Genomic DNA, 14041 nt, shown 5'->3' on the forward strand with positions numbered 1-14041 from the left:
TTGTACGGTCCGCTGTTGCTCATTTTAGATGCTAACTCAGGCACCCATGCCGCCATCGGCTTCGCCCCTCTCTCTTCGTGGCTTCTTCTTCCTATGTCCCAGGTTCAACTCTTTCCCACGAAATTGCAAATTCAAACACCAAAAATTCCTGAAACCTATTTCTAAAAGTCACAAGGTAATGCTAAATCACAAGTTACTCGTTCCATCTTCATGGTTCTCGTGCTGAAAGTTTTGTTTTTCTCTATGCAGTTACTCAGTGGAAACTTGATATTTGCTGCTTTCAGCAACGCTGCTTTAAACTATGCTCACGGCTACGATGAAGTTCCGGAGAGGGAGAGCGGAGGGGATGGAAGTGAAATTGCTTTCTTGCATCTCATGGAAGAACGTGGGGTTCGTGCCAATTCCCAGACCTATTTGTGGTTGTTAGAGGGGTGTCTGAAATCTGGATCGTTTTCTGATGGTTCGAAGCTTCATGGGAAGATTCTGAAGATGGGTTTTTGTACAGAAGTGGATTTGTGTGATCGTCTTATGGATTTGTACATTTCATTTGGTGATTTGGATGGTGCAGTCAAGGTTTTCGATGATATGGCTGTTAGACCTTTGTCTTGTTGGAATAAGATTCTGCTTAGGTTTGTTGCAGAGAAATTGACTGGTCACGTTGTGGGTTTGTTTTGGCGAATGATGAAAGAGAATGTGAAACCTGATGAGAAAACTTTTGCAGGGGTTTTGAGGGGTTGTAGTGGTAATGCTATTCCTTTCCACTATGTGGAGCAAATCCATGCCAGGACTATAACTCATGGTTTTGAAAGTAGTCCGTGGATATGTAATCCTCTGATTGATCTCTATTTTAAAAATGGCTTTTCCAACTCTTCTAAGAAGGTATTTGACTATTTACAGGAGAGGGATAGTGTTTCTTGGGTAGCTATGATATCTGGTTTAGGGCAAAGTGGGTGTGAAGAAGAAGCAGTTCTTCTGTTTTGCCAGATGCACGCATCTGGAGTCTGTCCAACCCCTTATATTTTTTCAAGTGTTCTGAGTGCCTGTAAAAATGTAGAATTTTTTGAGCTTGGAGAGCAGCTCCATGGCCTTGTTCAGAAGCAGGGATTCTCATCCGAAACATATGTTTGCAATGCCCTAGTGACATTTTATTGCCGTTCTGGGAACTTTATAGCTGCAGAGCAAGTTTTTAATGCAATGTCACAGAGGGATAGAGTTTCATATAACTCACTTATTTCTGGTCTCGCTCAACAAGGATACAGCGACAGAGCTTTCGAGCTGTATAAGAAAATGCATCTTGATTGCTTGAAGCCTGACTGTGTAACAGTTGCATGTCTTTTGAGCGGATGTGCATCCGCTGGGGTTCCTCTAATAGGAAAACAATTACACTCATATGCATTAAAGGCAGGAATGTCATCAGACAAAATCCTGGAAGGTTCACTGCTTGATCTCTATGTGAAATGCTCAGATATAAAAACTGCCCGTGATTTTTTCCTTGAATCAGAAACTGAAAATGTGGTCCTCTGGAATATGATGCTCGTGGCTTATGGCCAGTTGGACAATCTTAATGAATCATTTAAAATATTTGCTCAGATGCAGATAGATGGAATTTTACCTAATCAATTTACCTATCCTAGTATTTTGAGAACTTGCACTTCTTTCGGAGCTCTTGATCTAGGAGAACAGATTCATACTCAAGTTGTTAAAACTGGCTTTCAGTTCAATATGTATGTCTCTAGTGTGCTGATTGACATGTATGCAAAACATGGAAAGCTAGATACTGCACTAGAAATCCTTAGAAGACATAAAGAGAATGATGTTGTTTCGTGGACAGCCATGATTGCTGGGTATGCAAAACAGGATAAGTTCCTTGAAGCTCTTAAACTCTTTAAAGAAATGCAAGATCAAGGGATACAATCTGATAATATAGGATTTGCAAGTGCTATAAGTGCATGTGCAGGTATCCAAGCACTTGATCAAGGACGGCAGATTCACGCTCAGTCATGTGTCGGTGGTTATTCAGATGATCTTTCAATTGGTAATGCACTTGTTAGTCTTTATGCTAGGTGTGGAAAACTACGAGAAGCATACTTTTCTTTTGATAAAATATTTGCTAAAGATAATGTATCATGGAACTCATTGATATCTGGTTTTGCACAAAGTGGACATTGTGAGGAAGCACTGAATCTATTTGCTCAAATGTGTAGAGCTGGACTGGTAATCAATTCATTCACATTTGGTTCCGCAGTTAGTGCTGCTGCTAATGTTACTAATGTTAAACTAGGCAAGCAAATTCATGCCATGATTAAAAAAACTGGTTATGATTTAGAAACTGAGGTTTCTAATGCTTTGATAACGCTATATGCTAAATGTGGTTTAATTGATGATGCCGAGCGACACTTCTTTGAAATGCCAGATAAAAATGAGGTTTCGTGGAATGCCATGATTACTGGTTATTCCCAACATGGTTGTGGATTTGAAGCACTAAACCTTTTTGAAGATATGAAACGTCTTGGTGTATTGTCAAACCATGTTACCTTTGTGGGAGTTTTATCAGCATGTAGCCATGTGGGTTTGGTGGATGAGGGAATTAGCTACTTTCAATCAATGAGTGAAGTTCACTGTTTGGTACCGAAACCTGAACATTATGCATGTGTTGTGGATCTTCTAGGACGGTCTGGTCTTTTAAGCCGTGCAAGGAAATTCGTTAAGGAGATGCCAATTCAACCAGATGCAATGGTATGGAGGACCCTTTTAAGTGCTTGTACTGTTCATAAGAATATGGACATTGGAGAGTTTGCTGCTAGTCATCTTTTGGAACTGGAACCCAAAGATTCAGCAACCTATGTTCTGCTTTCAAATATGTATGCAGTTACTAGGAGATGGGGTTGTAGGGATCGGACAAGGAAAATTATGAAAGATAGAGGTGTTAAGAAAGAGCCTGGTCGTAGCTGGATTGAGGTTGATAATTCTGTTCATGCATTTTTCGCTGGTGATCAGAATCACCCCCATGCAGATATGATATATGACTATCTCGGAGAGCTGAATGTTCGGGCAGCTGAAAATGGTTATGTTCCCCAGTGCAATAGCCTTTGGAATGATGTAGAGCGGCGTAAAAAGGATCCAAAAGAAATTATTCACAGTGAGAAACTTGCAATTGCTTTTGGTTTGCTTAGTTTGCCTAGCTCCACTCCTGTCCATGTTTTTAAAAATCTTCGTGTTTGTGGGGATTGCCACAACTGGATTAAGCATGTCTCTAAGATATCAGATCGAGTGATCATAGTGAGAGATTCATACCGCTTTCATCATTTCACAGTTGGTGGTTGTTCTTGTAAAGATTATTGGTAAGATGGTGAAGGAATGAATCCCTCTAGGCTTGTGTGGGGTGTGGATGGCGAGCGAGCATTGCAGCTTGCAGATTGGGTTTTATTGGTCACCCATGTCTGTGGTAAGAACTCTAACCTGAAGTAATTGGATAGATTTTTCGCTAGGGTTCACTTGATGTTGCTTATGCAATACTGGTTTTGTAGGTGGTTAGTATGGTCTACCTTTTCTTCTTCTGAATCAGGTTCTTGAGTGATTTAGTAGGTTCTCTAATATTGAAAATTTAACATTGTGCAGAAAGTATCATGAGTCCATGTTTCTGTATTATCCTTTTCAGGTGAACAATAATAGCTGAAGAATTTCATGGATTCCTCTGCATGCATTATTTTTGACACATACATCATGCTCAAGTTATTGGCGATGTTTGGTTTTCCCCAGAATACTGATTTTCTGTCTCTTTCATGGATCATTATCTATACTCAAAATGGAGGACTTTGCTGGTTTGGAGGTATAGCTGTCCATTATTGTAGTAGTAGATTCTGCTTAAATCGTCTGCTTTTAAATTCCCTGGTCTGAAACTGTAAGACTTCCATATACTTCTCCTTTGATACTTCCAAGTCAAATCGGTGCTAATGGTAGACCAGGAAAAGTTGATTTCATGTGAATTGTTTTATGACAACAAATAAATTAATTAACTTCTTTCACTGCACAGCACTGCCCTGGCATATTCTGCATTATTGTCATTTCCTGTTTTGACTGCAGGTTATTTTAATTTAAGCACAAAATGAGCTAATATATACACTGAGAAGTAGAGAGAGTGAGGTAGTTGAGAGAATGAGAGAGAATGTAACAAAATTCTGTTTCTGTTATTATGATTCAGTTACTGTGAATGATTACATTCATGAGAGTTATATAGACTAGCTAGTCTGGTAACTACCAGAACTAACAACTTATCTAGCTGAATACAATATAGAGTTATACTCTATTATTCCCCCCTCAAGCTGAATTGTGTTTTGTTGTGGAAGCATCACCCACAGTTAGGTTGTTCCTTAATTCAGTGAACCGCGGCTTGATGAGAGCATCATCTATCTGAAGATCAGCTGGAAGATGGTTAACTTGCAATTGGTGGCTGAGAACCTTCTCCCTAATAAAGAAGACATTAAGCTCAACATGTTTGGTTCGTGCATGTAACACCGGATTGTGTGCTGGAGACACAGTAGATAAATTATCACAGGAGAGGACTAGAGGAGAAGTAGAAATATGAAGCTCCTTCAATACTTACTGAACCCACAGTATTTGATAGGAACAGAATTAATTATAGAATAATTATACAACACTGGTGTTCGAGAGCCAGCCCTCTCCTAGTAATTCTGGAATTCGAGAGTCCAGTCCTCTCCTAAAACACACAACTTCTGAATTTTTGAATGTCTAAACTAACAGCCACAACTCCTATTTATAACCAGAAATTTAATAACCACCCCTAGGCAGTTTTGATAGAACATAGCTAACATAAACTGATGTAAATAACTAATAATAACTAACCCAATAACTACCCCAACAAACAATTAAATAATAACTTTCTAACTGCAATCTAACTGCTACTGTTCACGAGCACTGTTCATCCTATCAATACCCCGCCCTAAAAGATCCACCTTGTCCTCAAGGTGGGAAGTTGGCAATGCTCCTTTAATGTAGGTTGGCTGCTCCAAATGTTCTGCAGTTTTAATCAGCACTTCTGGAGTTTGACTCTGAAAAGTACCTCCTCCTGGATCCCACTGTTTGAAGTTGGTCAAACCACTTAATGCAGCCCATTTTGTTCCTGGCTTTCCCTCTTTCAACAAGATCATCCCTGTAGATGCAAAGTGTTGCAGTCTGTTCAACGCCTGTGGTGGAAGATGCTTGATCCTTGAAAGACATTTGACTCACATACCATTCCTCTGTCTTGGCTCCCCCTTCTTTATTCAGATACTTGTGTCTCTTCATCGTCTTCGGTTGTTGATGGATCTTTCGATGCTTTCTCCACCGGGGTCCAAGACTTACCCCATCACCTCTTCTTACGACCTCTGCTTCAAGATTGGGTCTTTGCATCTCAAAGGTTAAGGATTTCTCCGCCTCTACTGTGGTCTCTGTCATCTCTGCTTTTGATTCTACTTGATGGCCTTCTCTTGCATTCTCCAAGACTTCATTTTTCCTTGGGCTTTCTTGCTCTCCAGAATCTTGAACATATACTGGTATGTCAGGATCCATTTCTGGTTGGAATTTCTTCAGTAATGCCTTCACAAAATCCCACCAATTTGCATTCTGGTTGCTTCTTTTCCAGAAATGCCACCAGATGAAAGCATCAACTATCAAAGCCATCTCAGCCTCTGGGAACTTCTTCTCTTCAGCCATTTCCATGGCCTCACAATGCTGCTCCACTTTGATCAACCACCAGTAAGCCTCTTTACCATCAAAGGTTGGAATCACCTTACCTTCCCTCTTGTTGCTTGCTGTCCCCTGCTTCATTTCTTCACGATTCAATTGCACCACAGCACCTGGTTGGTGCTTTGATACCAAATTGATAGGAACAGAATTAATTATAGAATAATTATACAACACTGGTGTTCGAGATCCAGCCCTCACCTAGTAATTCTGGAATTCGAGAGTCTAGTCCCTCTCCTAAAACACACAACTTCTGAATGTCTAAACTAACAGCCACAACTCCTATTTTTAACCAGAAATTTAATAACCACCCCTAGCCAGTTTTGATAGAACATAACTAACATAAACTGATGTAAATAACTAATAATATCTAACCCAATAACTACCCCAACAAATAATTAAATAATAACTTTATACTGCAATCTAACTGCTACTGATGCTGTTCACGAGCACTGTTCATCCTATCAGTATTTCAATAGAAAGATGAGCCATGCTTCTTTATTCAGCCTCAGTGCTACTTCTAGCCACAACATGTTGCTTCTTGGATCACCAAGAAACATAATTGGGGCCAAGAAATTGAGTTGCTGCTGAAACTGACTGATGGAATCAAGAACAGAGAAGGTGAATTGGTTCATTCAATTGAACTGAAACAGAACCAAGATCCTCACAGTGAGAATCAATGGCTCTAGGATACAAGAATTGGGAACTACACTGGGAAACTATGAACCCTAATCCCACTGGAACTTCGAGAGTCTACAATCTCCAACAAACTAATTAAATCTCTAACTACCTAACAAACTGCCCTCTATTTATAGGACCGGATCCTAACTGCCAACTCTAACAGACTAGATTCTAAGCTAGTCCTTATTACATTGATAACATAATATAACAGAATTAGGCTAAACAGCTGCCTTCTTCTTATTCCTTCTTTCATAGACCTTCTTTATTAGAGGACGATGCTCATCAATACCCCCCTAAAAGCTTCACCTTGTCTTCAAGGGGAAAAGTAGGAAATGCCTCATGAATGCGAGCTGTAGACTCCCAGCTGTTCTCACAAGAAGGTAGGGTCTGCCACTGAACCAGGACCTCAATATCCCCCAATTTATCCTCCCTAATGCCCAACACAGCCTCAGGGGAAACCAGCAACTCATGATCTTCAGTCAAAGCTTCAGGCAAAGGCTGGGACTGAAAATCTGTCCCCACAACCTTCTTGAGAAGAGAAACATGGAAGACTGGGTGCACCTTACTCTGAACAGGAAGATCCAATTTATAAGCTACTACCCCAATCCTCTCAAGAACCTGGTATGGTCCATAAAATCTAGGGCTTCAGCAAGTTAGCTCGAAGATCAGCTAACAAGTCATCCCTGCTACTTGTAAGAGCATTGACCTCAGCAATCTTAAAAGGAATGATTGTCCCTTTGAGCAATAAGGGGGGTTCTTGACCATAGAGAGCCTGAAAAGGTGACATGCGAGTAGACCTATTGTAGTTACTATTATACCAAAACTCTGCCTAGGGCCGGCAGGTAACCCATCTCTTAGGTCTGGACCCTGTAAGACATCTCAAATCAACCTCAATGCATGGAATGTCCCCCAATTAGAGAAGCATGGAATTCCTTACATAGGAGAGGAATCCTATAGGATTGTTTAGACAAGACCAACTTTCCTTTGTAAAACAATTTATGGTCCTTGAGGGTATACCCTTTGTGAGAATCAGGATTGACTGGCAAATCCTGAGTAATGGCTTGCAATTTTGGGTCTTGAAGTAATTCAGTTTGCCATTCCTCATAATCATTAACCCTGAGGACAGAAAGTGCACAATAAGAACTTTCTCTAGACAATGCATCTGCTGCTGAATTGTCTTTGCCTGGCTTGTATGGGATCTTAAAATCATACCCAGAAAGTTTAGAGATCCATCTGAATTGTTCCTCCCCCAAAACCCTCTGCTCAGTCAAGAATTTTAGGCTCTTTTGATCTGTCCTGATAACAATTGCCTCCCCATCAGATAATGCCGCCATCTCTGAACAGCTTTAACTACTGCCATTAATTCCCTCTCATAGACAAACTTGGCTTGACTTCGATCTGACAAAGTAGCACTCCAGAATGCAAGTGGTTTGCACTCTTGAGTAAGCACAGCACCCAGTCCAGTACTAGATGCATCTGTTTCCAATACAAAAAGCTTGGAAAAATATGGAATAGCTAATGTAGGGAGGGCTGTGAGAGCCTGGTTGAGAGTTTCAAAAGCATGTTGAGGTTCTGGTCCCCACTTGAAACTGTCTTTCTTCAGTAATTGAGTCAAAGGCCTGGCTATTTTGCCATAATCCTTGACAAACCTCCTGTAATACCCAGTCAGGCCTAAAAATCCCCTTAAACCTTTTAAATCTTTTGGGACTGGCCACAACCACATGGCATCCAGTTTTTTGGGATCAGCTGCAACTGCTCCAGCAGTGATGACATGCCCCAAATACTCAATTTGTTGCTGGCCAAACACTTTTGTTCCCATTAATCTTCAAGTCATGTTGCTCCATCAATTGGAGAACTTGAGTGAGATGAAGAACATGGTCTTCTAAACTTGAGCTGTAGATCAAGATGTCATCAAAGAAAACTAAAGCATGTTTTCTGAGCACATGCCTTAAGACCTCATTCATTAAGGACTGAAATGTTGATGAGGCATTGGTGAGACCAAAAGGCATCACCAAAACTCATAGTGCCCTTCATGAGTCCGGAATGCAGTCTTTTCCATGTCTTCTTCCCTCATCATGATCTGGTGATAGCCTGACTGAAGATCAATCCTGGAAACTATGCTGGCAGGTCCTATTTCATCTAGCAGCTCATCAATGAAAGGAATTAGGAATTTATTGGGGATAATAACCTTATTTAAGGCCCTGTAATCTACACAAAAACACCAGCTTCCATCCTTTTTCCTCACTAATATTACTGGACTAGAATAGGGGCTAATACTAGGTCTGATTATACCTGCATTCAACATCTCAGCTACCAATTTCTCTATCTCATTTTTTTGGTAATGAGGGTACCTGTATGGTCTTATATTGGGAATGACAGCCCCCTCCTTCAAATGATTTGCTTGGTCATGTCTTCTTTGAGGGGGCAGCCCTGTTGGATTCTTAAACAAGGTGGGAAAATCAGCTAAAACCCTCTGCAATATCTCTGGAATTTTAGCTATGGGTGCTACCTCCTTTTCCAACATTCTACACTTAACCACAAAACCTTCTCCTTCACCATGGTGTTCATGGAAGCTTTCTTCTTAGTCAGCTCTAGTTCACCTTTGATGAAAACTTGTGTGTTTCCCACTTTGAATTTCAATGTTAATTCTTCAAAATTGGCTTTAATCTCACCCAAGAAATCTTGTGTAATCTGCTGTCCTTGAATCTGCAGAATAATGTTTTTGCAAACCCCTCTGCAACTCACTTTATGGCCATCTCCCACCTCTACTGTATAAGATGGTGTTGGTGAAACTTCCAAAGCCAGAGATTTTGCCAATTCATTGGAAATGAAATTGTGAGTTGCCACACAATCTATTAAGACAATGATCCTTTCTTCCTTCAATTGCCCCCACACTTTGAGTGATCTCCTTGCAGTGAATCCTTCAATGCTGTAGAGAGAAAGTTGCTTGAGTTGTACAACTTCTTCCAAATCCTCCAATAGTTCTTCTTCATTTCCATTTTCCTCCTGCCCTTCATCTTCTTCTAAAAGCATCACTCTAAGGTGTTTGTTCTTGCACACATGGTTTGGCCCAAACTTCTCACATCTAAATCATTCTCCTTTTCTTAATTTTTCTTTCATCTCTTCCGCAGTCAATCTTCTGAACCCTCCCACTCTTCCTGGCCTGGCTGTTGATTTCTCAGTCACACTTCCACCCGAAGATTGGGCAGTCCCTTGAGAAGTTGTTCCCTCTGTATGAGGATCTAAAAGAGAGTGCAGAGAGTGCATTCCTACTCCCAGTGCTAACTCCAGCTTTGCTTACTGCTAAATTCTTTTGTTCCACCATTAGAGCCTTCTTGACCATAACAGTCAAGGTCTTGGGCTCATAGAGCTTGATCTTTGCTGCAATCTTCTCTTTCAATCCATTCACAAATATATCCATGAAATGATCTTCCTCTATTCCTTTGAGCATGCCCGCAAACCTTTCAAACTGGTCCACAAGTTCTTCCACACTTCCTTCCTGTTTCAAGCTTAGTAATGCTGCAAAAGGACTTGAAGCTATTGCGAGTTGGAAGCGTTCTAACATGGCTTCCTTGAAGCTGTCCCATGTAGTAGTTTGGTTACATGTCTCCCACCATTGGCACCAGCTTAAAGCTTTTCCATCAAGAGCTACCATAATCGCTTGGACCTTCTCTTCTTCATTGGCTCCCTTCAAACGAAAATACAACTGGTATATCCAGTTTCCTCCAACGCTCCATGTGAAGGTTTCCCTCACCCTGGCCAGAATCGCGTTGGTGCTCAACGGTCTCTCCCAACCTTCTAGCTCCGCTGCTTCCCTCAGCGTTGCGTTCTCCGCTTCTTCCCGCGCCGCCGCCAACGCTGGCGTTGCACTCACCTTGAGTTCCAGCGCCCCCGCCATTGGCGTCGCGCTCTCCCTCGACACGACTTGCCACCGTTTCCATGAAGGTTTCCAGGATACGAAACCTCTCTTCAATCGATCCTTCTCAATCGCTTGCTCCTGCGATCTTCCTCACGAATTCGTCGATCTTCCTCACGATGCCTGCGTTCCTCTTCACGATTGCGACCCATCACCTCGATAAACCTCTCGAGATCTTCTACTCGAGTCTCCATTATGCTCACAACCATAGACGAATCGATACCACAACTCCTGGATGGAGCTCTGATACCAAATTGATGGAATCAAGAACCGAGTAGGTGAATTCGTTTATTCAATTGAACTGAAACAGAAGGAAGATCCTCACAGTTAGAATCAATAGCTATAGGATACAAGAATTGGGAACTACACTGGGAAACTATGAACCCTAATCCTACTGGAACTTCGAGAAGTCCAGAATCTCCAACAAACTAACTGAATCTCTAACTACCTAACAAACTGCCTTGTCCTTCTATTTATAGGATAGGATCCTAACTGTCAACTCTAACAGACTAGATACTAAGCTAGTCCTTATTACATTGATAACAAAATATAAAAGAATTAGGCTAAACAATTGCCTTCTTCTTATTCCTTATTTCATAGACCCTTCTTTATTAGAGGACGATGCTCATCGCAGACCTGCACGTCAGTGCACTAATCTGCATCTGAAAACCCTCTAAGTTGCACTAATCAGACACGATTTCATCATCCGGCGGATGACCTCTTTAAGCGTGGACGGTTCGACATCACTTATGTTTATTAGTCCCCCCTTTCGGCGAGTTGTATGTTCATTACGCCATTGTTGACACTTATGTTTATTAGTTGCTCCTTCCGGCGGGTTGTATGTTTATTGCACCATTGTTGGCACTTACGTTTATTAGTTGCCCTTATTAGTCGCCCCTTGCAACGGGTTATGTGTTTATTATGTCATGTTAGTGACCTATATGCGTTATAGAGAGCGAGCTCCATTATTAAAGTCTCGATTAGAGCGGTTTTTCCTGGAATGCTAGTTGTTGGGGGACACCCTGGGGTATTGGTCGTGATTGCCAGTCGAAGGGTTATCTCCATAATAAGTCATTAGAGGTGACATGTGTTCATTGAGACTTGAGACAATTAAGAAATACTTTGCCCTCATGCTTTGGGCGCGGTGTCAAGTGGGCTTGTGGACTAGGCGGGACCTACCCATGATAGGACCCGCCCAGAGTTAGAGCTTGGCGATGCCTCCTTAGGGCGACTAGTTATATCTTTAGCTAGGATAGGCCATGCCCATATGTATCAGACTTAGAGCTTTCTCTTGTTAGGACTCTTGGGCCGAGTATTTATGAAGCCCTAGAACGCAGCTAGGCTAGCATTAGGGTTTTGGACTACCCCACTATAAAAGGGGAGGTCATTCATTGTAAAAGGGATCCGTTTATTATTACATGAGGTTTTCTATTTTCTCCTTCCTATGTCTGCTAGGGTTTCGTATGAAGGTCTCTAGTCTTAGTCTTATCTATGTCTAGAACACTATTGTTCTAAAACTATCACTTGGTGAAGTTGCGTGTTGATATGTATAGCTTTGTGAACTTTAGTTTTTACAAACTATAACTATGAAGACACGTGCATTGATGTCCTGCCATTTTGGGACATTGAATTTAGGGAATAACCCCAATTTATTCTACTTACATGGTTTTGCATCAAATTTAGATGGTTTTTTTCTTTTCATTAGATATTGATTTATGACTTATTTGGACTTCGTTGTGCTTCTCATTCCAATTATGTGGGGGAATAAAGGTTGGGGATGCAACCCATGTTCTCTCAACAGTTTTTTTTTTTTTTCTTTCAATTTTATAGTTGGAAAGGCATTTGCTGCTGCCACTTGAATTATATTTGATACTTGGTACTGCTGCATTAATATTTGGTTCGGCGGCTTCCAAGATAGAGTTGCATGGTGTAATTAATTTTAGGTATATGTTGACTCTAGAACTCTATTTAATAAGTGTTTATTTTTTTCTTTTTTACTTCTTCTCATTCCCTTGCACTTTTTTTCTTTTGTAATGAAGTGGAATTAGTTAAATAATTTGAATGCTTACCTTGCAACTGTCCATTTTCTGTCACCTTTCTTCATGCTCAATGACACATTTAGGACCATGAAACTTCTTCCCTAAACCATGGCATTGTATCGTGTCACTTTTTTTTATTTCTTTTCAATTCTACTATATATTAGTAGATTTATATGTGGCCATTAATGGTAATTCCGGTTTATTTTATTTTTGGGGTTATTTATATTTTCCCCTCGGTTGTTTTTAGCTTTGGGGTTGGCTTATACTGACCCACTTAGATCAGTAACATTTCCCCATGCTTTGTAACCTCGGTTCATATGTTCTTCTAATTGCAGTTATTTTTATAGGCTTAAATACTCTGGAGGTCCCTTAAATTGTTCCCCGTACGAAAATAAGTCCTTGGAATTTTTTTTCCGATTCCGGATCCCTGGAATTTTTTTTAATCAGAATAGGTCCCTACTCGTGTTACCAGCTTAGGTGGCTCAATTTTTACTGAGTCATTGATTCCACGTGACTTTTAGAATTTTTTTTAAATACACATGGATTAAAAAACTAAAATTAAACATTTAAATTTAAAATTAAACATTTAAATTTAAAATTAAACCCTTAATCTAATTAACCTAAATCCCTAATTAGATTTAAAATTTAAAATTAAACATTTAAATTTAAATTAAACCCTTAGATTTAGGGTTAATTAGGTTAATAAGATTTTAATTTTAAATTTAAATGTTTAATTTTATTTTTTTAATCCATGTGTATTTGAAAAATATATAAAAGCCACGTGGAATATTTGACTCAGCAAAAATTAAGCCACATAAGCTGGAAACACGAGTAAGGATTTATTCTGATTAAAAAAAAAAAATTCCAGGGATTCGGAATCGGGAAAAAAATTTCCGGGGACTTATTTTCTTACGGAGAACAATTCTAGGGACCTCCAGAGTATTTAAACCATTTTTATATTCATATATTCTTATCTGACCTTCCATTTAGAAATTATAACACTGAATATCAATTTACAAATGATCAGCTTTAGGTACTTTCAAGCAAAAAATGTGGTGAGTAAAGAATGTGAACTCAAGGTCTTGCAAATGCATAATATTCTTCTTTTCAGTTTTTCTGCACTTAAGTGATTACTTCTTTGCGGTTAATCTTGAAGTTGTTTGTTTTTCTCAATGTGATCTTTTCATTAGAAATATAAGCTTTAAAGTAATGATTGTACAACCAAAGGTAACATCGCTGTTGTTTTCAAATTTGACTCATTTGTGTTATGGTTTATCATGTTAATTAGGGGCAACACAAAAAAGAAAACGGGGAAAGACAAAATGTAGAAGAGTTTACCACGATCAGTTGATGATGGAGAGGAAGTCATCTTGAATAAGGAAGGAGAACCTATTGGACCAAATCAAGATTGTTCTTGAACTTGGCAGTATTTTGGGAACACTAACAAGAAGTGCAGATTTGTTTCCTCTTACACAAATTGGAAATCTATACTAGAAAAACATAGATATGGAATTTTGTTAATGTAAAGTTATTTAGTTTTGTATATGTTCGGTTACTTAATAAGAAATCTTGATTATTAATTTTTGTGTCTCTTTAATCCTTTGCATCTCAAATATGACATTCCAGACAAAGGGAAGAAGGTTGTAATTGCTATTATAAATGA

At 39.7% G+C, this 14041-nt stretch overlaps 1 protein-coding gene across 4 annotated transcripts; it reads left to right on the forward strand.

Moving 5' to 3' along the window:
* The first annotated feature begins 1 nt into the window (after window position 1).
* LOC130737968 (pentatricopeptide repeat-containing protein At4g13650) lies at window positions 2–13958 on the forward strand. Of its 4 annotated transcripts, none has more exons than XM_057589843.1 (5): window positions 6–175; window positions 250–3445; window positions 3528–3565; window positions 3659–3829; window positions 13667–13958. In XM_057589843.1, exons 1-2 carry the CDS (start codon window positions 29–31, stop codon window positions 3343–3345), a joined length of 3243 nt encoding a protein of 1080 aa, XP_057445826.1. In that variant the 5' UTR covers window positions 6–28; the 3' UTR covers window positions 3346–3445; window positions 3528–3565; window positions 3659–3829; window positions 13667–13958. The 4 variants fall into 4 exon arrangements, with proteins under 4 accessions (XP_057445827.1, XP_057445824.1, XP_057445826.1 ...); XM_057589842.1 differs by lacking the exon at window positions 3528–3565 and adding an exon at window positions 12170–12282; XM_057589844.1 differs by lacking the exon at window positions 3528–3565 and having other exon boundaries at window positions 2–102.
* Window positions 13959–14041: the final 83 nt, after the last annotated feature.

Source organism: Lotus japonicus, chromosome 2, assembly GCF_012489685.1.
Source record: "Lotus japonicus ecotype B-129 chromosome 2, LjGifu_v1.2".
NCBI classification, from domain to species: Eukaryota; Viridiplantae; Streptophyta; class Magnoliopsida; order Fabales; family Fabaceae; genus Lotus; species Lotus japonicus.